Here is a 26,371-nt window from a genome sequence, read left to right as displayed (position 1 = left end):
GGTTCCCATTCCTCATCCGACTGGGTCAGAAGCCTGTAGGCCTCTTCAGAAGAATACCCCCTGTTTGACATTTGGACTACTAAATTTAGGGGTATTCCCTGAGACTACCCAAGAAAAAAAGCAAGCCTGTCTTACAAATGGGACGCTAGCGAAGTACCGGAGGCCGCTGCGATTGATAAAAAAATATCAAAACTGATTTTTTTTATCGCCGCAGCGTTTGGAAAGTGATTGTGCAGTGATCAAAAAAAAATATATTTTTTGTCACTGTGGCGGGGCGGGCGTGGGTGAACGCACGTGTGGGCGAACGATCAGGCCTGATCGGGCAAACACTGAGTTTTGGGTGGAGGCCGAGCTAAGATGACACTAATACTATTATAGATCTGACTGTGATCAGTTTTGATCACTTACAGATACTATAAAAGTACAAAAGCTGATTAGCGATACGCTAATCAGCGAATCAGTGACTGCGGTGGGCTGGGCGCTAAACAATCGCTAAACTACCTAACCAAGGGGCCTAAACTATCCTAAAACCTAAGTCAATACCAGTGAAAAAAAAAAGTGACAGTTTACACTGATCACTTTTTTTCTTTCACTAGGTGATTGACAGGGGTGATCAAGGGGTTAATTAGGGTGCATGATTCGCACAATAATTGTGCAGATCACAGCCCCCCTGTAAGAGATCGGGTGATGCCAGGCAGCAGGGGGCAGTCACGTACACAGTTCTTTTAGTATATACACAGTTCTTTTAGTATATTCTAACCTGAAGCGTCCCCATCACCATGGGAACACCTATGTGTTATGTGTTAGAATATACTGTCGGATCTGAGTTTTCACGAAGTGAAAAATCAGATCTGTAAAAACCAGTTATGCAGACGGATCCGTTCCGAATGGATGCAAGCGTTTGCATTATAGGAGCGGATCCGTCTGTGCAGACACCAGACGGATCCGCTCAAAACGCAAGTGTGAAAGTAGCCTAACCCAGTCATGGGATAAATAGTGCTGCCTAAGACAAGGCAGAGCATACCTGTCTTAGTATTCTGTGTATTTTCGAAGTGCAGAAAATTAACTTTTATTCATATGCAAATATGTTCTCAAGGTATGGTGCCAAGGTGCCCAGCGGGGTGTGCATCACTGTTATAGGAGCCCAGGCACACCTTCTGCCAGAGCCCAAGCCCTCCTCTTCACTTGTTCCATGTACCTCTCCTGGCTCCAGCCCGCACCTTCCACTGCGACATCACGGTCCTCCTTTAGCTCTGGCCGGCTCGGCGTGTGCGCACTAAGTACAGGAAGAAGAAAGATGCCCACCGCAGGAGCGCCGCCCGTTGACAATGCTCACCAGCCGGCTGGTGTTCTGTGAAATTTGCCTACACGTGAAATTTCCTTGCCCTCGTCAATTCCTGTTGTGACGCGGCCGCACCGGACATGACATTCCCAGCTTTGGAAGGAGATGTGCCGCGCAGGCCCACAACGACGGGGTAGGGACATTTCACACCAGAGTTGGGGAGAAGGGGCCACCTAATGCGCGTACCTCTCAGCTGGCTCCAAATGATCAGACACAGCGTGTGCGCAGTATGTGGTAGGGAGATTTAACAGAACAAATAGCCATCAGATCTCCCTACCACCACACTGTGCAGGCGCGGTGATCGGATGGATGTTCGGTATAAGAGATCTCCCTGTCCGCTGATGCGCACGCACGGTGTATCCCGACGGGAGTAGTTAGCCGCACTTACGCACTGGCCTGTAATTTTTCCCTACCCTCTAACCGCTGCTGAGGCTCCCGGCGCATGAGCAGTGTCGGCCAGTGTCCAGCTGAGAGGTAAGGTGCAAGCGCATTAGGTGGCCCCTTCTCCCCAACTCTGGTGTAAAATTTCCCTACCCCATTGTTGTGCACCTGCGCGGCACACCTCCGTCATGTCCGGTGTGGCCGCGTCACAACAGGAAGTGATGAGGGTAGGGAAATTTCACGGATTTTGGCATCGCAGTGGAGGGGGCGAGCTGGATGGAGTCACAACCTGCAATGTATGAACGTGTTTGTATTTAATGTCATTAGGGTTGAGGAGCATTATTCAGATATAAGCCAATATTATTTCTTTGTCATTAGTGCACTCCACCAAGCACGTAACCACAGAAGATAGAACACATCATTCCTGGTCACTTACCAACTTGCCAATTTCCAGATGGGCATGTTGTAGCTCTGCATTAAGCGAAAGGACAGTTTGCTTTTTCTCAGCAATCTCAGCCTGCAAATGCTACATGAAAATAAACCAGTGTTTAATTAGCAGCTTTCTCAGTAGAGAGGAATCCTTTACATTGAATGTAATCCTGAGCTAAAGAAAATGTTGCAGCATCTAAAAACTGAACATGTATTCTCAGTGTTGTGAAGAACCCTAAAAAATCTTACCAAATGGTCACTTTTCAAACAACTTCTTCTCAAGGGTCACTTTAGGTGATCCTGAACAAATCTGTAATCACTTTGATTAAAAATGTTCATCGTGTTTACCCTAAAAATGCTTCTGTAATCTCTGCCACTAGAGGTCTCCCTTCTAGAGATTTTGCTGTCCAGTCACTATTACTAAGTGAATCCTAGCAGAATAGAGACTGAAAGAATTGGGTATGTCTTTTTTCACTGGCTGGCTCCAGAGCTCATTGAGCATCTGAGCTCAGTGCAGAGGCCCTTTCACCATCCAGGGCTCAGTGCTTGAACACTGCAGAATGCTCAGCATCTCAGCCTGCAGTTTTCTGTGTATGAAAGCCACATCTTCCCTCCAGTACATAGTAAGTGCATTTCCTACTCCAGTCATAATATCAGTTTTGAGTGCCTCTGCATGAGCTGGTTTTAGTTTATTAGGCAAGATCCATCACTGGACTGACTGCATAGTCCTTGCCTGTCTGTGCTATAATCAATTAGTGTCTCTGTTCTCTGGATCTTTCTGGTCTGTATGCTGTGAGCATGAAATGTGTTCCGTGACCTGCTTACCCTGTCTGTGCTGTCATGATAATGTGTACAATATGAGTCCTAAGTCATTCCTGTTTGCTTTGAGCATAAACTGTCTCTTACATGTGTACTTAGGATAAGGGCATGGATTAAATGGGGCTCACTGGTGATTGGCCTAAAAGTATGGGAAAGGAAGTCCAGACCAGTATAGTACTGGCAGACTTCTTGTAGTAGGACATGCCCCAGGCTTGAGGAGAATTGCTGGATATAAGGGCAGCACACTGGGGCAGGTAGAAGTCAATATACAGGTGAAACTCAAGAAATGTAAATATTGTGCAAAAGTTCATTTATCACAGAAATGCAACTTAAAAGGTGAAAGTAATATATGAGATAGACTATTACATGCAAAGCGAGATATTTCAAGACTTTGTTATAATTTGGATGATTATGACTTACAGCTTATGAAAACCCTAAATTCACAATCTCAGAAAATTAGAAAATTACATGAAATCAATAAAAAAAGGATGTCCAATAGAAAAATGTAGGACCTCTGAAAAGTATAATCATGCATATGTACTCAGTACTTAGTTTGGGCCCCTTTTGCATCAATTACTGCCTCAATGTGACGTGGCATGGATGCTATCAGCCTATGGCACTGCTGAGGTTTTGTGGAAGACCAGGATGCTTCAATAGCAGCCTTCAGCTCTTCTGCATTGTCCAGTCTCATGTCTCTCATCTTTCTCTTGGCAATGCCCCATCGATTCTCTATGGGGTTCAGGTCAGGCGAGTTTGTTGGCCAATCAAGCACAGTAATCCCATGGTCATTGAACCAGGTTTTGGTACTTTTGGCAGTGTGGGCAGGTGCCAGGTCCTGCTGGAAAATGAAGTCACCATCTCCATAAAGCTCGTCTGTGGAAGAAAGCCTGAAATGCTCTAAAATCTCCTGGTAGACGGCTGTATTGACGCTGGACTTAATGAAGCACATTGGACCAACACGAGCAGATGACATGGCTCCCCAGATCAACACAGACTGTGGAAACTTCACACTGGACTTCAAGCATCTTGCATTGTGTGCATCTCCATTCTTCCTCCAGACTCTGGGTCCTTGGTTTCCAAATGAGATGCAAAAGTTGCTCTCATCAGAAAAAAGGGACTTTGGACCACTGAGCAACAGACCAGTTATTTTTTTCTTTAGCCCAGGTAAGACGCTTCTGACGTTGTTGTTTGTTCAGGAGAGGCTTGACAAGAGGAATCCGACATTTGAAGCCCATGTCCAGGATACATCTGTGTGTGGTGGCTCTTGATGCACTGACTGCAGCCTCAGTCCACTCCTTGTGAAAGTCCCCTACACTTTTGAATGGCCTTTTCCTGACAATCCTCTCCAGGCTGTGGTCATCCCTGCTGCTTGTGCACTTTTTTCTTCCACACTTGTCCCTTCCACATAACTTTCTATTAATGTACTTGGATACAGCACTTTGGGAACATCCAACTGCTTTTGCAATTACCTTTTGAGGCTTTCCCTCCTTATGGAGGGTGACAATGATGGTTTTCTGCACAACTGTCAGGTCAGCAGTCTTTCCCATGATTGTGATTCCTACTGAACCAGACTGAGAGACAATGTAAAAGCTCAGGAACCCTTTGCAGGTGTTATGGATGAATTAGCTGACTAGAATGTGACACTTTGAGCCTAGAATATTGAACCTTTTCATGATATTCTAATTTTCTGAGATTGTGACTTTGGGGGTTTCATAAGCTGTAAGCCATAATCATCCGAATTATAACAATTAAAGGCTTGAAATATCTCATTTGGCATGTAATGAGTCTCTCTCATATATTAGTTTCACCTTTTAAAGGGGTTCTGCAGTTTGTTTAACCTGATGATCTATCCTCTGGCTAGATCACCAGCATCTGATCGGCGGGGGTCCGACACCTGGGACCCCAGCCGATCAGCTGTTTGAGAAGGCAGCAGCGTTCCAGCAGCGCCACGGCCTTCTCACTGTTTACCGCTGGCCCAGTGACGTCACGACTAGTATCAACTAGCGTGGGTGGGGCTAAGCTCTGTTCACTTGAATGGAGCTTAGCCCCGCCCACGCTAGTTGATACTAGTCGTGACGTCAGTGGGCCGGCGGTAAACAGTGAGAAGGCCGCGGCGCTGCTGGGGCGCCGCTGCTTTCTCAAACAGCTTATCGGCAGGGGTCCCGGGTGTCGGACCTCCACCGATCAGAAGCTGATGATATATCCAGAGGATAGATCATCAGTTAAAACAAAGTGCAGAAGCCCTTTAAGTTTAAATACTGAAATAAATGAACTTTTGCACAATATTCTAATGTTTCAAGTTTCACCTGTAAGCAGACTAGAGTACCGGGGAGGCTGGAATGGATGCTCACACTGTCCCCAGCAATAGCAGAAGTTAATTTGTGAGAAGCTCCAAAACTCAGTCACCCTTTAAGGTGGTTATCCCTCAAATAAAAAAATAAATATCTGGAGTAATGTACACCATTATTTTACTACATCAATGCAAGAAAACACTGCTCTCCGGTGTACTTTCACCCTTTCTACATTTTAGGAGCTCTAGACTTTTCACTTTCTGTAGGTGGGTAGCAGCTCGTCATATGAGACAATCAAACACCTGCATCACGAGTGCAGTCAACTCTTGCCACCATCCACCCCAAGTTCATTTTCCACTGTCTAGGGAGAGATAATGGTACCTAATTCTCTGTCCTCCTCCAATCTCCTTCTCCACTGTCTATTGTACAATACAGTATACAATTTGCTTGAAAAGCCCTATTGATTGCATAACAATACCTTTAAAGGGGTTTTCCAGCAGCCTGCCTCCTGAAGCAGAAGATTCATACTTGAGTACTTCCTGACGCTGCTGTGTCCATCTTCCGGTCCCTGCACTTTTTACATCCGGCAGTGCATGGGCATGGTCACATGCTCCACTGCAGCCAATAACTGGCTTTAGTGGTGATGTGGCCACAAGCAGCATGTCACCACTGAAGCCATTAATTGGCTGCAATGGAGCATGTGCCGTGCCAATGCACTGACAGGTGTAAATAGTATGGGGTTCGAAAGATGGATGCAGCAGAGGCAACATGGAGGACTAGAGAGCAGGGAACACACAAGTATGAATTTTCTGTTTTAGGAGGCAAGCTGGGCTCCGCTGTTTTTGTAATTCCCATAGCAGTGAATGGGAGCTACGCAAACAAGCCATCCTTGTTATTCTGGAGTTATGGAAACAGCATACCTTCAGGTGCTTACTGTGGGTATTCCCATCTTAGCCATGAAAGGCCTAGACTGGACAACCCTTTTAACAAAAAAAAAACAATGCTGCAATTGAGTCCTGAAGTCAGAGCTTGGGCATTATTATTATCATACTGTATATTCAAACTTTTAAGTGCCCTGCTACATGTGTAATAACCCATTATTAAGGTGTTGTCCATGGCCTTTCCCCAGGATAGGTTATCACTATTTGAATGGGGGGGCAACACCTCACATCCCCACTGATCGACTGTTCTGCAGGAGTTCAGATGCTAGAACTCAGCTTCGTCCACTGCAAAATGCAGTGAGCTATGTAGGCCATCACTTGTAAAAGTTTTTAGGAAACTTTATAGACGTTGGCCCATCTCAGACTTTGATGGCATATCACTAGGGTATTCCATCAAAAATGGATAGGTGTAGGTCTCACCTCTGGGACCTGCTCCTATTTCCAGAATATAGCTCTTGAAGTGAAAGAGCGTGAACACTCCATTCACCGCTATGGGAGTTCCAAAAAAAGTTGGGTGTGGGATCCTGGTGATATGTCATCAGTATGTAAGGTGAGGCGACCCCCTTAAGGAGAGCACATTTATTTTACCTTTTTTAATACGTTTAGCATCTTTGTTTCCTGTGTGGCTTCTTTGTATTTCTTCCAGGCATCCTACAACAAAACAAGACTTAATAGGGAAGATTTATCAAAAAAGAACAGTAAAAAAACAAAACAAAAAACAATGGCCCACATTTTTTAATAATGGTGTATTAAATTGGAGAAGATTGTTGGGCCTAATTTAGCAAGGGTTTATTACAAAATCTTAGTATTACTAACTGTTCCTAAATTATTAATTTCTGTTTTACTCACTTCAGTTTGTGCCTGATGACTCTGCTGGATCATGGCCTGTTCTTCCAAAGTTCTCTTGTGGATTTCTTTTTTTTCTGCCTCAAATACATCCAACAACGACTGCCCTGTGAAGTAAAGTATGGTGAATGTTTGTTACTGTAATGCATATGTGCATATGTTGGGGCAGCATTTATGACATTCAAGATAATTCAAGATTGATGAGGTTTACAGTTGATAGATCCTTGAGGATCAATGATCAGCAGAAGAAAGTGGCAGCAGTGCCAGGTAAGTACCATGTTTCTTCTCCTATCTACACCACATGGCTTTCACCATAGGCCGCATGGTCAGCTTGTGACTAGACAGGGCCAACCATGCTGCCTCAGAGAAAGCTTAGCAGAGCCGTTGCTTTCCAATTGATGCTCCCACTTCATGCTAGTAAAATAGGGGGGTCAAGTGTGGTGTCCATAAGCCAAGATGCTCATGTACAATTCAACTGCAGTGGACTGAATCCTTGCACCTAGTGAAGGAGACCTAGCGACACCTATGGTTATCTTGATATTCTTACAATATATTGTTTCTCAAACTGGGCAGATCTGCATAAAATACAACTTTCTATGCTCTTACTTTGCCTCTCCATGTCAATTAGCCTCTGCTCTTCAAATGACTCCTTTAACCTGGTCTCTTTCTGCAGCCATGCGTCATTCATCTCTTCTGACAGGCTCTCCTGCAGCAAATCATACAGTATTACAGAAAAACCTCTGTAAGGACATACACGAAAATGTACATATCTGCATCAAAGTATTTTGAAGAACATTTAACTCGTAGAACAAATCAGCCACGTGTGAACATTTCCTAAAGATGCCACCACTACTACTACTTCCATCATTGACTAACCAATAAATCTTTGTTTTCTTAGAAGAAGCACAGCTAGGAACAGCATTATTGTGTGAATCAAAAAATAAAGCATCCAAGTGTAGTAAAAGGCAGTGATTCCTTCACATGTTCCAAGTGATGTTTCGACCCACGCAGGCTCTTTTTATTCTTTTATTTGGGTATCCCAATTTTTTTGGGTGGTGGAATTTGTCACCCTGCAGCTCAGCTATTCCTTTTTTTGTTTCTATACCATTTTTTGTGTGAGTCTGGGTTTGTCTGTGTCTTACCTGGTAGGTCTTAAAAGAACTTTTGACCAGACTGAGTTCCTTATATAGCTCATCTGTAAACGGAGACACAAAAACAGGTTGTTGTAGGTATCATATGGAGTATTCATTGCTAATTACAGCTATATGTACTTGTAGACATACAAATATAAAAATATAGAAAATAGAATAATTCCATCTTAAAGGGGTTTTTCTGGGAGGCAGCAACCAGTTCTCATTATCTCTAATGAGTAGCCATTTTTTTTTTATTGCAGCCTATTGCCCAATCCAAATTATACTAACAAATCCGGTCTCCCTCCAACTTCCACTGATGCCTCGTCCATTTGCTTTATTACAGGGAAAGATGACCCTCCTGTTCCCCTGTAGTGAAGAGAGCTCAACAGCGCATGCGCTGGATGTTTACTGCTTCACTACAGGCAAATGGAGGATTGGAGGGACACATCTACTCCCCACCCGTGCTAATCAGATGGCATTCATGCTCCAGAACACAGCATAGATGAGAAGACCTGGCTGCAAGCAAATGGACGTGACGTCAGTTGGAGAGAGGAGGAGTGCATTCTGAATCAGGCAATATGGGTAGAAATGGTAAATGCAATGCACTGCAAAGTGAAAGATGCACATTAGACTAAAGAGCATTTGTCAGCATAATCAACTCTATTAAACCAGGAATATGGACTGGTAGGGGTGATCATTCGGATAAAAACGATACTTTTACTATGACTCTCCGTTATTGAGAAATTATTTATATGCAAATGACCCAACTGGGGCACTGAGGAGCTGTCCAGAGTCCTGGGAGCACCAGGCTTTTACACCCCCTCCAGCTTCATTCCCTCCCCCCTTCCCCTGGAGTGATAGGGTGACTGCTGCTCTCCTAGTGCCAAGACCCATATTCTCCTCCCTGCACTGTATCTTCTGGAAGATTCTGCCCGATTACCATATTTGTTTTCAGCTTCTTTTCTCTCCTCTTCCAGTCTTGCACTGTCCTCCTGTTGAAGGCTTAGCAGCTCAGCAGCGTGTTTCTCCTGCAGAATCCTACACATGCAACACGATTAGCTGTAATATCTCACATATACCCGTGCGTAATAAACTGTGATGTCAAATCAATCATTCTGCCTGCACTTGTGCGGATGTATACTAGATGGATATGCACAGTGGTGCATTATATATTTCATTACACTGCTGACTGTGTGTAAAGAGGTTTTCTGCTGTGGATATGTGGATTTATATATATGTGATAAAATATATTTTAGAGATTTTCCTTGTGGGGGCCCATGCTTAGGATTTTCTGAGGATTCACAATGATTATGTATTACATAAAGGACCACTGATGTCACATATGACACTTGATTCCCCAGGTATGTGTAGGTGCTGCATACTGTGATGACAGCCGATCAGAAAAAAAATATTATAGTATTTAAGCCACTTTTTTGGTGTAAAAAAAAGTTGGAAATTTTGGCACACACCATGACTTTTCCCCCTTCTCACCACTTTTCAGAAGGGGTAAAAAAAGGGGTGTGACGAGGGTAGGAGGGAGCGTGGCAGCAGGCCTGGCACATTTATCTGCAAAAATGCAATGTTTCCGTTGTACATTAAGACAGAAGTCTACGGCAGCTAGGACGGAGGCTGCTGTGGATTTTAGTCTGTCGCACGTCCAGTGGAAGTATGTGCCATGTCTATGAGAGGCCTGGCACATCCTCAGACTGCACAGGGAATCAAGACTGGCAAGGAAAACGCCAGTCTTGATAAATGTCTCCCTTAAAGTTTACTAAAAGGCAGAAGGGTGAATATTTCAGATCATTATTTTTTATACATTTCCTAAAAATCCTATAAATGTATAAAACTTAAAAGATGAACATGTAAGTGGATCATTACAGCATACAATCAGCTCCAACCTGTCAGCATTCAGTATTACATTGCAGGGACACATATCTCTCAGTTCTTTATTGATAACTAGTTCCTGGTCAAGATGCCATTATTTCCATCATGTGGCTACAGACTATGAGGGTTTCGTCGCCTAAGATGGTACATACTCTGTATTTCATCATCCTTTTTAATGTGTGCAGCCTTGTTTTACTTCAGCAAATGGCATTTATCATGTAGAGAAAGTTAATACAATGCACTTACTAATGTATTGTGATTGTCCATATTGCCTCCTTTGCTGGCTGGGATCATTTTTCCATCACATTACACACTGCTTGTTTCCATGGTTACGACCAGGACCGGCTCCAGGTTCACGTGGGCCCTTGGGCGATAAAGCCTCCGTGGGCTCCCTTGTGGCATTTTGCACAACAGACACGGCAATGCAGCTGTATGTGTTATAGATGTTGCCAAATACAATAGACAGAACACGCTACATAGCGGATATATGGGAATCAATCCTTATAACCCCTACTTTTTAATCTCTCAGGTCTACTAAGTATTCCATTTTTAGTGTACGCCCTCTAAAGGGAAACCGACATGGACTATGAAAATAAATTTCAATATGAATGCTGATAGCACTATGCTGCTGCTTGCCCCTGTGCCCCAATACCTAATAAATATCAATATGAATGCTGATAGCACTATGCTGCTTGCCCCTGTGCCCCCAATACCTAATAAATATCAATATGAATGCTGATAGCACTATGCTGCCTGCCCCTGTGCCCCAATGCCCAATAAATATCAATATGAATGCTGATAGCACTATGCTGCTGCCTGCCCCTGTGCCCCCAATGCCCAATAAATAGCAATATGATTATATTTTAATTTGGAGCACAGCAGGGCAGGCTGCAGCAGACTAGGGTTGTCACGATACCCACATTTTTATTCAATTTCTATACCATAAAAAAGTATTGCGATACTGGATACCATTCGATACCACGTGAAAAAAAAATAAAACACTAAAAAAGCTGGGTGTATTCTGCATTTTATGCAACGTCTGGCCCATAATCGAACAGTCCTATCCTATTTTTGGGGGGACAAGTTGACAAAAAAAAATGTCAAATTGCGCGTTTTTATTTTATTTTTGTTTTTGTTACGGCACTCACCGCATAGGAGATATTTTTTATATTTCAATAGTTTGGACTTTTCAGACGTGGCAATATGCAATATGTTTACTTATATATTGTTTATATATTTTATATGTAAAATTGGGAAAGGGGGTGATTTATACTTTATATTTAGGTGGGGGGCTTCACTTTTTTTTTACTTTTTATTTAATAACTATTTCCCCTCTTTTCTTCCCTTGTGCTATTCACCCTAATAGAGCTCTATTAGGGTGAATAGGAACTCACCAATGACTTTAATACTGGGGGGGGGGGGGGGCGCACTGCACCACAAATGTTTTTAATACTGGGGTGGGGGGGGAGGGTGCACTGCGCCACCAATGATAATTAACCTTTAATACAGATACAGGAGGCGGGTGCGGCAGAATCACATAGCCGGCACCCGACCTCTGACAGGAAGCTGCGATCAGCGGCAGTTAACCCCTCAGGTGCTGCACTTTCTCTCCATGATAAATGCCATTTGCTGTAGTAAGACAATCCCTTTAAATGTCCTGTACGACTCTACATGTTCTGTCTGCTTTATCAATAAATTATGTTACATCAGTCAAATGAATAAACAATAGTCATACTCCAAGATTTTTTGTGGCCATTAATGTGTTAATATTGAACAACATTCAACATACACATATGTAGCAGACAGAGACATACCTGATCTCTTCTTCTTTTTCGATTTTTAGTTCCATAACCTTCTTCTCCAGTTCTTTGGCCAGCTAGAAGAACACATACAAAACTGCATGGTAATGAAAAGTGGTAATGTGCAGTTCTTACACAGGTAATGGAGTGCGGATGAAAGGCGTGTTCCAGGCTCCTGATATTGATGACATCCTCAGGATAGGTCATCAACATCTGATCATTGAGGTTCTGACACCCTGCGCCATGCCTCCCAAGTGTCCCTATTTTGGAGGGACAGTCCCTCTTTTTGATCCAAGTCCCTCTTTGATCCTTAAATGTCCCTCTTTTTGACCTGGGGAATTAATGCATAATTGTGCATTAATAAATTTACTAAATTGCTCCTTACTAAACTATCTGTATGGTTTCTACCTGTATATTAGATCATAACTTCATTATTTGGTGCAATTTGGACCTTAAAATATCTATAATCTGATGATTTATATGAGCTAATATTTAAATGGATATTGAAGCGCAAGAAAATAATTGTCCCACGGGCTCCACTTGCTGTAAAAAAATAATAAAGGAACTTCTACTCACCTAACCGATCCCCAGCTACTGCAGAGTCGGTGATTATGCTTTGGGCGGAGTTAGAGGCGTGGCCTAGTATGAAAAAAATGGAAGTGATGCGCACCGCACATATTGTCCCTCTTTGCAATCTAATGTTGGGAGGTATGCTGCACCCTCGACACTCAGTTATTCCCTGGAGCCTCCAGTGCTGGAACTAGCACTGTGAATGGAACGGAATTCACTTTAATGGGAGATGACTGCAGCAACCCAACACGGCCACTACACTTTGAATAGAGCTGTCCTTCCTGTTCCAGTGCTAGTTCCTGTGACGGAGGATGCAGGGAACAGGTAATTGGTGGGGGTGCAGGGTGTCAGACCTCAATGATCAGATGTTTATGACCTATCCTAAGTCATCAATATCAGGAGCCTGGCAAAGTTATATGGCCTCATTTGGCATCCCTTTAGAGCAGGTATGCTCAACCTGCGGCCCTCCAGCTGTTGTAAAGTGTCCCTTGCTAGGAGACCTGCATAAAAGGCTGAAAAATAACCCATTAAAGAGTTGCTGTTTTACATTCAACATAGAGCCTCGTCTCATGTGTGTGGGGATTGCTATACGTGTATACTCCCCTGGCTATTACTTCTAGCTCTTGTAAGAGCTGTTCCTGGTTCCTGTGGCGGTATCGGTGTCGAGCGGAGTGCTTGGAGTCCTCGGGAGGCACTGGGAGCATCCATCAACGGAGGTACCCAGTTGGGGTGCTAGGAGCTCCCTTACATTGGTGGCAAGCGGCGGGATCGTTCCCACAGCCAGAAGGACACACCATTCCATGGATTTTACAATTTGAGGGCAACGCATGTCCTAGTTCAGCGACCCTGACAGCACCAGAATGGAAACAGCAGTGGAGTACGATGAGGGTGTCATGGATAACCGAGAGGCATCTGGTACCAGGCACTGGGTATTGAGGAGTATCTGTGGGATGAGAGACTTCCCACGGAAGACCAGAGGTTGTTGAAGCGAGTAGCCCTGCGGATGCCCTTCCTGGGAGAGCAGCCCGGGAGGAATGGGAAAAGGACTTGGAACTCCTAGCATGGCAGGAGCTGTGGCTGGAAGATGCCTACCAGGCGCTCTGGTCGTATGGGGCAGAGTTCCTACCCAGGACAGCTGAGCATGACAAGCCAAAGGGAGAGGAGTTTGATGGTCCTGGCTCGTTATGGGAGACTTTTTCAGAGCTGGAGTTTGGGAACCCTACACAAGCCCGGTTCCGTGATCTCTTGGAATGGAGGGAGAGCAGGTATGACTGGGACGACACTCATGAGATTGAGCAGGACCTGGTCCACCTCACCTGGTGACCCGGGAGATGGAGCTGGAACAGGGCTACCTGCAGCTGTTCCACTTCAGTGAGAAGGCTCAGCAGGAGAGTAGAGTGTCAGACCCAGGTCCAGAGCCCTTCAGCTGGGAGGATATTGTGGATGTTTACTGGGAAGAACCCCAGGTGGCCGGTGGAGATGGGACCGAGGTCTCTCCACTTCTCCTGCAGGGAATTGGGAGCCCAGTGTTCATTCCCCAGTGGCAGGCTGAGTTACAGGGGGCAGAGACAGTCAGTCCTGTCCCCAAGCGGCAGAGTGTCCTACAGGGAATAGAGAGCCCAGTCTCCTTTTCCCAGCAACAGGACACTGTATTGGGAGCGGAAACAGTCGGTCTCCCTCCCCAGAGGCTGGAAGCTTGTTACCCCCTCTCCCTAAGTGTGAACTGCAGGGAATTGGGAGCCCAGTCTCCATTCCCCAGCGGCCGTGTGATGTATTGGGAATTGAGAGCCCAGTCTCCATTCCCCAGCGGCAGGCTGAGTTACAGGGGGCAGAGACAGTCGGTCCTGTCCCCCAGCAGCAGATTGAGTTGTTGGGAATTGAGAGCCCAATCTCCATCCCACAGAAGGATTTGTTGGGAATTGGGAGCCCAGTCTCCATTCCCCAGCGGCAGCTTAACTTACCAGGGGGAGACAGTAAGCCCCACAACTGTGCAGATGGGACCGTGGTCTCTGCACTCACAGCATGGGGTAGGGACAGTCGGTCCTGTCCCCCAGCAACAGGGCTATTTAGCCAAAGGGGAGACAGTCGGCTCCCCCTTCAGCAGCAGAGCTGGGTATTCAAAGGAGAGATAGTCGGTCTCCCCCTCCAACAACCAGGCTCCAACCAGGCTCCTTCCGTGGTAGTGCTGGCACCAGGGCAGAGTACCGCTGATCCCTGCCCACAAAGCAACCTCCACTCCAAGCCAGGGAGCAACACAGAGACCGGGAGTACCAGTTACCAACATAACCTTGGTGGACTCACTGGACAGAGACAGGCTACCAAATTCAAACAGGTCCAGTATTTGGTTGTGGGTGCACTGCCAGACTAACTCAGGTACCGACCGGCGTGAGGTGTGGCGAAACCAACCTCGCCACTGGGTTTTGGAGGGGCCTGTTTGCTAGCCTCTTGACCCAGGATTATGGGCCCTCTCATCAGCCAGCCTTATTTTGTTCACAAAGGACTTGTACTAACTTGAACCCCTGGTCTAATTCGTGCCATTTTGGGATGTTAAATGTCTATGTGTATTGTAAAACGTTGAGTAGTGAGGTCTGTTCCATTGTCTCTCTGTGTGTATTGGCAAAGTCCCTTTGTCCTGAGAGATAATTAAATTGCGTCTCGGTGGTCTCCAGGACAGAAGACATTGTGTATTCTCCTGCCTGTGATGATTATGTTAACCATGGTGTACCATGATTATATCACAGGCAGAGGGGAGGATTCTATGTGGGTTGTAGCCTTTGTGTTATTGGTAATTGTATTTTGTCGATTGCGTCTCAGACAATGCGAGTGTGTTAGTTAATTGCGTCAAAGACGATGCTCATTGTATTTTGTTGATTGCGTTACAGACAGAGGGAAGGGGGTTTTGTGTACAATTGCTGGGAAGGTTTCAATACTGTAAATGCATGTGATTGGCTAAAATATAAACTGTCACAGTCTTCTACAAGGGCCCCAGGGGGAGTGTACCTTGCTAGGAGACCTGCATAAAAGGCTGAAAAATAACCCATTAAAGAGTTGCTGTTTTACATTTAACATAGAGCCTCGTCTCGTGTGTGGGGATTGCTATACGTGTATACTCCCCTGGCTATTACTTCTAGCTCTTGTAAGAGCTGTTCTTGTTTCTGGTTCCTGTGGTGGTATCGGTGTCGAGCGGAGTGCTTGGAGTCCTCGGGAGGCACTGGGAGCATCCATCAACTGAGGTACCCAGTCGGGGTGCCAGGAGATCTGTTACAGGAATGTATTAGTGCTGGATCCGGAATTCAAAAATACCGGAATGCCAGATTTGTCCTTCCGGTCTATGCATGCGCAGACCGGTAAAAATATGTAAAAAGATTCAAGACGGATCCGTCTGTCCGCATGACAAGCGGCGAGACGGATCCATTCTTGCAATGCATTTGTGAGATGGATCCGCATCCGGATGCGTCTCACAAATGCTTTCAGTCACATCCAGATCGGCGGATCCGGCAGGCAGTTCATCTCCTGTGCCTTGCCACTGTATTCAACTGCAGAGGCGGGTCTAGTCGCAAATGGCGACAAGACTAAAAAGTCATGTCACAATTAGCAAATTCTAAGTCGCATTGGCGACCATTTTGGTCGCCATCTGGAGCCCTGTAGCGGCTGGCCTAGATTCATCTTACTTGGGACTGGGTGGCAAAAACCTACACAGGATTCTCGTCTCTAAAAGAACTGTATTGTGGGAAAAGGAAAAGTCATGGAAAGGCCATGGAGGGGCACATTTTCCTAATTAGTTCTATGTGCACCGCTACCCAAAAAATTTTTAATTTGCAAAATTCCTTAGAACCACATGCAATTTGTGGTGTTGCTATTCACATCTCCTTTTCAGACAGTATTTTATAGGTTAATTGAACTGTAACTGTAAGAACTGTCAAAGGGAATAAAATCATACCTTATGCTACAAAGGGAAGTACGGTATAAACTAAAGCCACATATCTATAAATGACGACGTCATTGCACAAACAAGCAGGAGCATATGAACACTCCCAGGTATAGTGTAACGTACATATAACAAATTCTTCTGTGTAGCTCATCAATACCTACAACTTAAAGGGGTTTTCCAAGCATTCAGTATTGATGAGCTACCCTTAGGATAGTTCATCAGTATCTGATCTGTGGGGGTCCAGCTCCTGGCACCCTCACCGATTAGATGTTTGAGGAGGCCGTGGTGCTCTAGTGAGCACCGCAGTCTCTTCCTAGGCCACTGATATCATAGATCACTTCTATTGGCAATTGTTCCTCATATGCCATAGAAAGAGGAAACTACAGTACATATGACCAACAGCTCACATTTCATTATGGGGGGGGGGGGGGGGCGGGTTTGTGCACCAAAAGATCATGTAATAAGCATGCAGTGACTGCTTTGTTTTGGGGGGCACTGCAGTTGGCACTGCTGGAGGAGCACTGTGGCTTGATGTAACCATATAAAGGCATTTTTGGATGGCGCTGTAAAGGGACCACACAGCAGTTTGAAGATGAAGAGGGTGAATATTAGAAGTCACCCAAGAGTTCCATGAGCTACAGTATATAAAGGCTTTTCCTTCACTCTTGTATATTCATGTAGCTTCTGGATTACTGATATTCTCTCATTTACAGTGAGGGGTGAGTATACATTCCACGGAGCTGAACGGTTACTCACTCTTTTCTGAGTTCTCTCATGTTCTGCTATTTCTTGCTCCAGCAGCGCAGTCAGTTTAGCAATTTGTTCCTGTAAATCTTCTACAATATTTTCTCTGCAAGAGAAAGGATCAAGGTGAAAATATGAAATTTCCAACTTTCAAGTCAGGACGATAAAACCTGGGATTTTTTTTACTGAAACCAACCAACACTACATCTCATTCCATACCATGGGCATCAGGCTCGGACTGGCCCACCGGGGAGGGCCCCTGCACCGTAAGTGAGTCTTTATATTTGAAAGCTCACTGTCACTAAAACTTTTTCCTTGAACTGCAGGCAGGTGGAGGTCAATGAGCTGCGTGGAGGGGCCTGCCTCCTGTCTTCATGGTCCCCGCCCTTTGAACATATCCACGATCCCCTGCTGTAATCTAGAAATAGGTCAACCACTGGGGGGCCCACCATGCTGCCCCAAGCTGTAGTACAGGCAGTGCTTCCTTCCTGAATAGGAAGATTGATAAAGCGGAGGAGAGCCTAGGAGTACTTTTATCTGACAGGGGTTCCTCCAGTCAGCACTCCCTGTCAGTAAGCTAACAAGGTTATATCCACATGTTCTGATTTTCACAAAAATCGCGGCAAAATGCAATTTTTTTGCCATGATTTTTGTGAAAATCAGAACATGTGGATATAACCTCACTGACAGGAAGTGCTGGCTGCACCCCTGTTAATTCATTTTGCGTTTTCGTTTTTCACTGCCCGCTTTCCCATAGTCCTAACTTTTTTCCATTCACATAGCCTTATGAGGGCTTATTTTTGAGGGACAAGTTGTACTTTCTAATGGCACCATTTATGGTTGCATACCATGTAGTGGTAAGCGGTAACAAAATTCCAAATGGGGTACAATTGGGAAAAAACTCAATTCTGATAAAGGTTTTTATTTTATTTTTTATTACACTGTACACTATGCGGTAAAATTGACCTGTTATCTTCATTCTCCAGGTCAGGACGGTTCCAACGATACCACACGTTTTAATACAAAAAAAAATAATTAAACCTTTGAGGAAAAAATAAATTTTATAACCATATTCTGACCCCTATAACTTTTTTGTAGTTATGTGTACGGAGCTGTGTGAGGGCTCATTTTTTGCAGGACGACCTGTTCTTTTCAGTGATATGAATTTGAAGTGTGTGCGACTTTGTGATCACCTTTTTTAAAAAAAATTATTGGGTAGTTGAATTGACAAAAAATGGCAAATTGGCTGCTTGTTTTTTTTCCCCCCCTATTCCGCCATTTGAAAAAAACTCACTGAAAAAAGTGGCCTAAACGGGTGAAAATGCTCCAAACCCAGACACTGTAGCATGTCTATAACCGGGTGAGCAATTCCTCCGCATTGCGGTCCGCAGACAACGGCAATCTCCCGCAAAAAATGCGTACAATGGAGGATGCCAGTGCGGACCGCATGCACCACAAGAACATCTTACACAAAATGATACATTGTGCAGATGAAAAAATATACATACACAAATCACTGCCAAAAATGCACCAAAATGATACGCAACTGACAATACTAGCCAATTCCTCAGGCCGATGTTAAAAGCTGAGAACTTTGCCAATGTCTTCCAGTCAGGAACATATCGGAGCCCCTCATATTTTTCATTGTCAGTTGCGTATGATTTTGCATTTTTTGCAGTGAATTGTGTATGTATATATTTTTTCATCTGCACAATGTATTATTTTGTGTAAGATGTTCTTGTGGTGCATGCGGTCCGCACCGGCATCCTCCATTGTACGCGTTTTTTTGCTGGGGATTGCCGTTGTCTGCGGACCGCATGCGGAGGAATTGCTCACCCGGTTATAGACGCGCTACAGTATCTGGGTTTGGAGCATTTTCACCCGTTTAGGCCACCTTTTTCAGTGAGTTTTTTGTCCTTATGTGTATGGAATGTGCCACTTTATTTTGGTGGTAACGTTCTTTTGCACCTGGTAGCTTCTGTGTCACATGGTCTGTTGTGGGTGCGGCTCATGGCTTTATCCTACCTCACAGTGCATTGGTGATACCACTATGGAGGCATGGGAGAGTCTGGCTGCGAGTTGATTTCTAGCACTGATTTAGACCCTGTTCACACACCACGGGCGGTTGAGTGGTAGGACACCATGTGCGCTGAGACACCGTGACGTGGTGCATGAGGGGCTCCGATATGTTCCTGACTGGAAGATATTGGCAAAGTTCTCCGTTTTAAACATTGGCCTGAGGAATAAGCTAGTATTGTCAGTTGCGTACCATTTTGGTGCATTTTTTGCAGTGATTTTTTCTATTCTGCCATTTGCCTTAAGCCCTTAACATTGTTATATTTTAATAGTATGCGCATTTTCGCACACGGCGATGACCATGATGTTTATTTTTTATTATTGGTTAAGTATTTTTATTTTAAGGAAAGGGGGGTGATCAGAATTTTTATGTTTTTTATTTTTTTTAAAAAATTTAAAACTTTTTTTTTACTTTTTTTTTTTAAGTCACCTTGGGACACAATAACTGGCAATCATCAGATTGCCCATTGTGTTCACTGATGGCTAAAAAACCATCATTGGACACTTCATTTGGAATATAACAATACAATGCTGCCACCTAGTGGCCTGTATTGGTATATTCCTGAAATGGGAACCGAGGCCTGCTTGAGGCTTTGGTGTATTTCAGCAAAGTAACAGGTTCCCCGATCTCAGCCGGGGAACGTTGTTACCGGACCAGAAGAGTGCGACTTCTGGTTCCGGACTGATCAGATGCCGTGTTCACATTTGACAACAGCATCTGAAGGGTAAAATGTATGCGATCAGCCTTATGTCTGATCGCATACATGTGCCGCGGGTCTCTGCAATTTAAAATAGCAGAAACCCCGTGGCGCACGCGATCGGGCGCCATGTTTAAAGTCTGGACCGATTACGTACATGTACATCATCGGGCGTGAAGGGGTCATGAGTACTCACAGGTTCTCTTCCACTTTATCAGCCTTCCTATTCAGTATGGAAGCACTGCTGACACCACTGTGGAGCCATGCTGCTACGAGAGGAGGACACAGCAGGATGCTGCAGCCACAGTACACATGCCAGAGAGGGCCAACATAGGAAGTAGGTAATGGAAATCTATACTGTCCAGTAATAGTGCAGTGTTAAAGGGTGCCTTCATATGTAAACGTGTGTATAAAACCATGCCTTCTTGTGTAAAAGTGTGCCTGCCTGTGAAGTATGTTAGGGCTTGCGCTACACACCAAAGCTGGCTCACAACACACTGTGCGGCCAAAAAAAATTGCAGCAACACAATGCTACATTGCAACTAATGAAAGTGAAAGTTGTTGTGACTGGAACCCCATAGACTTAACTGTAGCACCGCATTGCTGTGCAACATGTGTCACAGGCCAATGATGCTGTGTAGCCCAAGCTTTAATGTGTGTCTATGTGGGTAAAAACGCCTGCCTGTGTATGTTGTATATAAAAGTGTGCCTTTATGTGTAGAAACATAAATGCACTACCATAAAATAGTATTGTGCTACACTGGCTTTCCAAGTTATTTTTCTTTTTGGGGCAATGGCAGGAACATCAATAAAATAATAAAATAAACTCCCCTTCCCACTCCTCTCCAATCCAGCAGTACCACTTCTTATTCTTCCCCAGGCTACAACACTTATATACTGTTGTGGTTGCAGTGATGACCTCCCATATACCGCTGCAGCCAATCACTGGTCTCAGTGGTGTATGCCATTTGACGGCTGCAACCACAACAATACGTCACTATTGCAGCCTGGGGAAAAATACTAATTATTGCATATAAATGTATGTTTGTGTGTAAAAAGAGAGCATGAAAGTTGCGTGTGTGTGTGTGTGTGTGTGTGTGTGTGAAAACATGCCTCAGACCTCATGCACACAACTGTATTTTTCATTCGTGTGCTAGCCACATTTTGTGCAGACAGCACACAGACCCTTTCATTTACACAGATGTCGTCTATGTGCTGTCTGCATCCCTATGTCCATTTCGCAAATTATAGAACATGCCCTATTCTGTTATGTATTGCGGACGAGAATAGTTATTTGCATGAAACTGCATGAAACTGTAAGGTGGGCCCCCAAAGTCAATTCCACTGAGGGCCCTAGGGTTCCCAGTCCGACACTGATGGGCTTTGAGTAGGAAGTCTTCTACCATTCACCCCTTTGCTGTTTTAAAAGCCAGCAGTATTGCAGTGCCATTTGGTTAGAGGCCCACATAGGCTGCTGGCGCCATGATCAGCATATCGTGTTTGCTGTTAATGGCTCTTCAGTGCATGCCATAGCTCAGGCATCCTCAAACTGCGGCCTTCAGCTGTTGCAAAACTACAACTCCCAGCATGCCCGAACAGCCTACAGGTATCAGCCTGCAGCAGGGCATTGTGGGAGTTGTAGTTTTACAACAGCTAGAGGGCCACAGTTTGAGGATGCCTGCCATAGCTCCTGCTCAATCACATTGCTAAGAGAAGCATACATATTAAAGGAGTTTTAGAGATTTATGCTGCTAGTGCTTTATCTTTTTAAAACTGTTTCGCAACTCTGTCATTGAGTGAGGACAGAATTTTATGGATTGGTGGAGTCCCAGCAGTCAGACCCCCACTAAGTGATGGCATATCCTACAAATGCTATGAAACCCACATATACATCTATACAGTATATTAGAACATGTGCATGTTATCCTATAATAGCTAAGGTTGTTGGTCAATTGCACAGATTCCTACCTTCCCTTTGGTGATTTCTCCCTCTTTTTTGGCTTCTGCATGCTTGCCTGTTCGGTAAATCTGTGGAAGTCACAATTTAGCATTTGGACCATACACTAGATTACAGTAACTGGCTATATATTTCACCTAGGCCAGAGAAGATGGCCAGCTGGACTCAAAGCTGTGACGTTGATTTTTAAGTAAGTAATGTACTGCATCTTATTTTTATTCAACAGGATGAAAATTGACCAGAGAATAGGGTGGAACACCAGCAAAATACTATATGGCAAATCGTACGTATGTGTAACTCCTTGGATTATTTTTTCTATTCATGAATAATTGCATTGAGTAGCAACGACATTTATGACTCAAGGTGCGTTCACATGTGATGTCTTCATGCCGTTTTTACGCAGTTTTAGGAAAAAATAAAATAAAAATAGGAGTGGCTTAAAAAGAGAGAGGAGTAGAATCTTTACTATACAATCCCCCTCCTTTACTATCACTGCTTGCTTTGTGAAAAATAAATAAATAAACAAAACAGCACTGAGTGGATGTCAAGTTACTTGTACCTATGACACCGGCTGACCGGTTACATGTGCGCTTGGCGGCTGAAGGCATCTCTGTTAGTCCCATGTTCATATGTGTCCTCATTGCTGAGAAATATGAAGTTTTAATGTATGGAAATGAGCCTCTAGGAGCAACGAGGGTGTTGTCATTATACCTAGCGACTCTGCTCTCTCTGTAACTGCCCTCTGCATTTTGATTGACAGGAACAGGCAGTGTAAACGTGATCACTCCTGCCCAGCCCTATCAATCAAAGTGCAGAGGGTGCGGCAGTTGCAGAGAGAGCAGAGCCTCTAGGTGTACTGACAACGCCTCCATTGCTCCTAGAGGCTCATTTGCATAAATTAAAACATAATTTTTCTCAGCAATGAAGGCACATATGAACATGGGACCAACAGAGATGCCTTCAGCTGCCAAGTGCACATGTAACAGGTCAGCCAGTGTCATCGGTACAAATCTGCTGACAGATGCCCTTTTAAGGGACACTACCATCAAACCTTTATCACTTTTTAACAGCCTATATGTGAATATTTCATGTAATTTTATTTTATTTTTTTCTAAAACATGATGGTGGTTTTCTGGATAGAATTTTTTCGAAGTGACTCTATGTATTCTACTTCCTGTCCTGGCTCTTTAAAGGGGTTTTTCAAGATCCATAATACTGATGACCTATCCTCTGAATAGGCCATCGGTATCTGATTGGTGCTTGCAGAAGTGCCGCAGCCTTCTCTCTGCTTTCCCTAGACCAGTGACAACTTGTTTATTAATCACATGGCCTAGGAGCAGCTCAGCCCCATAGAAGTGAATGGAGCTGAGCTGCGATACCAAACATAGCCGCTATACATTGTAGAGCGCTGAGCTTGGTAAGCACGGAGAAGGCCATATCACCGACAGGAGCATTGTTGTCTTCTCAAACAGTTGATCTGTGGGGATCCTGGGTATTGGACCCCCACCGATCAGTTACTGATGACCTATCCATTGGATCGGTCATCCGTATTAAAATCTCAGAAAACCCTTTTAATTTCCTCTTTTGTTTGGCTTTGCTTCACTTTCTTCATCAGACCATTCACTCTGATCAGTGAGCCTTCTGTAGAATTACACATTACACTGATAAGTGCAATGCTCTTCTGTGAGAAGCTAGGCCTATCAAGAGAACTCTAGAGCTGTCATGCTATTATCCTAATTCTACAGTCTACTGTTATACTAACAGATAACATCTACCCTTCACTGCAGCAGTAAAATAACAATAGGTTACTCATTTGTACAGGAGTCTTATCTCTCTATGCTGACTGTAAAAGGAGGATAGTATTTTGTATTTCATTTTGAATGGTATTTTACTGCTGAAATAAAAAAGGAAAACAGGCAAAGATTATAAAAATTTGTTTTTTATGAATATTGAATTAAAAAAGTACCCCTTTCTGATAGAGGTGTCCCTTTAAACATAATGTAGGTAGGCCAGTGAAATCAGGAATACAGTACGCAAGGGAATTCTTTATTATTACACTGACATGATTATGTCATTCTATACATTGGTATATGAGAATATTAGTTGAGGTGGCGGTCCTCTTATAGATTTGACCAGTATTTTTAAGCTAAACTTTTCCCATTTTTTAACATTACCTAGTCTTGGGAGGCAGCTCTGCATCTTCTGGTGTCTCAACTCTTCTAAAAACCTGCTCTTCAAGTCTGACTTCAATACAGTCCTTGGAGCGCTTGATGCTATAACCGGGTGATATGACCTGGTATTTGTCAGTCTAAAAATGGAGGAAACGTTCTAGATAAATCATTACGGATTAAACATGAAAAACATCTGGAAAATCTTTCAAAATGATCCTCCTGTTTTTATAAAACGTATAATCGATTAGTAATACAAGAACTTTAGCAATTTGGCAAACAAGAAGCCACTTATTCATACAAGAAATGTATACAAGGAAGTGCATCACCAAACAGCTCATGTTATTGTAATTGGCAGGTTGCATAATTGGGCATACAATGAGTTGCCACAGCAATGTAATTACATTTCTACCTTCTTGACTGGCACTGGTCTGGGTACACACACATGTAGTTATTATGTGAAACACTGCACTGTTTCTACATAATAAACATACAGAAATCTCAGCGTGCTCCAATTATTCCTATTGTAAATAAGGTTGCAGCACAGTAACCGTCTCCTTATCACTATAAAGCTATAATATATCATGTGTCTGCAGGTATGCAGGGTTAAGACATACCAGTCTGATATCAGTTCTGGCAGATCCAATTCTAACAAAACCCTAATAATAACCCTTTTCCGTACAATTTTTGATCTAAGGAAAAGGAGGAACATTTCCTAATACCTCCATTTTCAGGAAATGTTGTCCCTCTCCAAGCAGCAGATCTCCTGAACTTGATGTATAAAGATATATTCATACAGGAGTATTCTGACATTGATTTCTGCCACAGATTTGCAGTTGTACATGTTGCGGATCTACACACCAATTTAGTCCCATAGACATTGGGTAGAAAAGCAGGGAACTTGCTTGTCCACTGCTAGTGATCAATGGTGCCCCAGAAATCAGCCATCTATCTACTATATTGTCAAAGGCTATATACACCTTTGGGGGCAATTTTTTATTTTTTTATTAATGCATTGTATTCATTTTGAGCTAAAAATATTTTTTTTTAAATTGGTCTTTATTTAAAAAAAATATGGAGTCCTTTTTTCTGCACATAGATGAGATGCTCTACTATCAGCCTTTGGATTTTCTCTCTTTTCAGTTGGGGAGCAGACAGTATCTCTGCTCTCTGACATTATGAACAATCATTATAGCTCAGTTCTTATCTTGCTGATAAGAATGTGGCCTAAATAAGTGTTAGGCTACTTTCACACTAGCGTTCGTCGGTCCGCTCGTGAGCTCCGTTTGAAGGGGCTCACGAGCGGACCCGAACGCAGCCGTCCAGCCCTGATGCAGTCTGAATGGAGCGGATCCGCTCAGACTGCATCAGTCTGGCGGCGTTCAGCCTCCGCTCCGCTCACCTCCGCACGGACAGGCGGACAGCTGAACGCTGCTTGCAGCGTTCGGGTGCCCGCCTGGCCGTGCGGAGGCGTGCGGATCCGTCCAGACTTACAATGTAAGTCAATGGGGACGGATCCGTTTGAAGATGCCACAATATGGCTCAATCTTCAGGCGGATCCGTCCCCCATTGACTTTACATTGAAAGTCTGGACGGATCCGTACGAGGCTATTTTCACACTTAGCTGTTATATGCTAAAATAATGCAGACGGATCCGTTCTGAACGGAGCCTCCGTCTGCATTATTATGATCGGATCCGTTCAGAACGGATCCGATCGAACGCTAGTGTGAAAGTAGCCTTAGTAGTTTACCTCTTAGTAGTTTAGAGATAAGGTTTATTAGATGAGTGATAGTGAAAGTACCAGTCACACAGCTAGAAAAACAGTTAACTCTTTGTGACAGAACAGCTTAAAAGCCAATTGAAAAATAAAAGATTTTTAGCCAAAAATGAGTAAAATGCAATCAAAAACAACAAATCGCCTCCGAAGGTGTACATAGACTTTAAATGTCCACTTGTAGGAAACCCTATTAATAGGGATGAGCGAACCCGAACTGTATAGTTCGGGTTCGTACCGAATTTTGGGGTGTCCGTGACACGGACCCGAACCCGGACATTTTCGTAAAAGTCCGGGTTCGGGTTCGGTGTTCGTCGCTTTCTTGGCGCTTTTGTGACGCTTTCTTGGCGCTTTTTGAAAGGCTGCAAAGCAGCCAATCAACAAGCGTCATACTACTTGCCCCAAGAGGCCGTCACAGCCATGCCTACTTTTGGCATGGCTGTGATTGGCCAGAGCACCATGTGACCCAGCCTCTATTTAAGCTGGAGTCACATAGCGCCGCCCGTCACTCTGCTCTGATTAGCGTAGGGAGAGGTTGCGGCTGCGACAGTAGGGCGAGATTAGGCAGATTAACTCCTCCAAAGGAC

General features: G+C 44.1%; 1 protein-coding gene across 3 annotated transcripts in view; it reads right to left on the bottom strand.

The window, feature by feature from the left end:
* Nucleotides 1–26,371, bottom strand: part of LOC122945132 (spindle pole body component 110-like) — an 87,092-nt gene that overhangs the window by 7,151 nt on the left and 53,570 nt on the right. For all 3 annotated transcript variants that reach the window (XM_044304023.1, XM_044304022.1, XM_044304024.1), the window contains 10 exons: nt 24,016–24,149; nt 21,853–21,912; nt 17,123–17,216; nt 11,881–11,942; nt 9,123–9,220; nt 8,192–8,244; nt 7,656–7,755; nt 7,053–7,156; nt 6,792–6,854; nt 2,160–2,249 (listed from right to left, as the gene is read on the bottom strand). In XM_044304023.1, the coding sequence (XP_044159958.1) occupies nt 2,160–2,249; nt 6,792–6,854; nt 7,053–7,156; nt 7,656–7,755; nt 8,192–8,244; nt 9,123–9,220; nt 11,881–11,942; nt 17,123–17,216; nt 21,853–21,912; nt 24,016–24,149 (858 nt within the window). The remainder of the gene's footprint in view (nt 1–2,159; nt 2,250–6,791; nt 6,855–7,052; nt 7,157–7,655; nt 7,756–8,191; nt 8,245–9,122; nt 9,221–11,880; nt 11,943–17,122; nt 17,217–21,852; nt 21,913–24,015; nt 24,150–26,371) is intronic.

This window comes from Bufo gargarizans, chromosome 8 (assembly GCF_014858855.1).
Source record: "Bufo gargarizans isolate SCDJY-AF-19 chromosome 8, ASM1485885v1, whole genome shotgun sequence".
Classification (NCBI taxonomy): domain Eukaryota; kingdom Metazoa; phylum Chordata; class Amphibia; order Anura; family Bufonidae; genus Bufo; species Bufo gargarizans.
The sequence above is the reverse complement of the archived record's forward strand: the minus strand, read 5'-3'. Positions and strand labels throughout refer to the sequence as shown.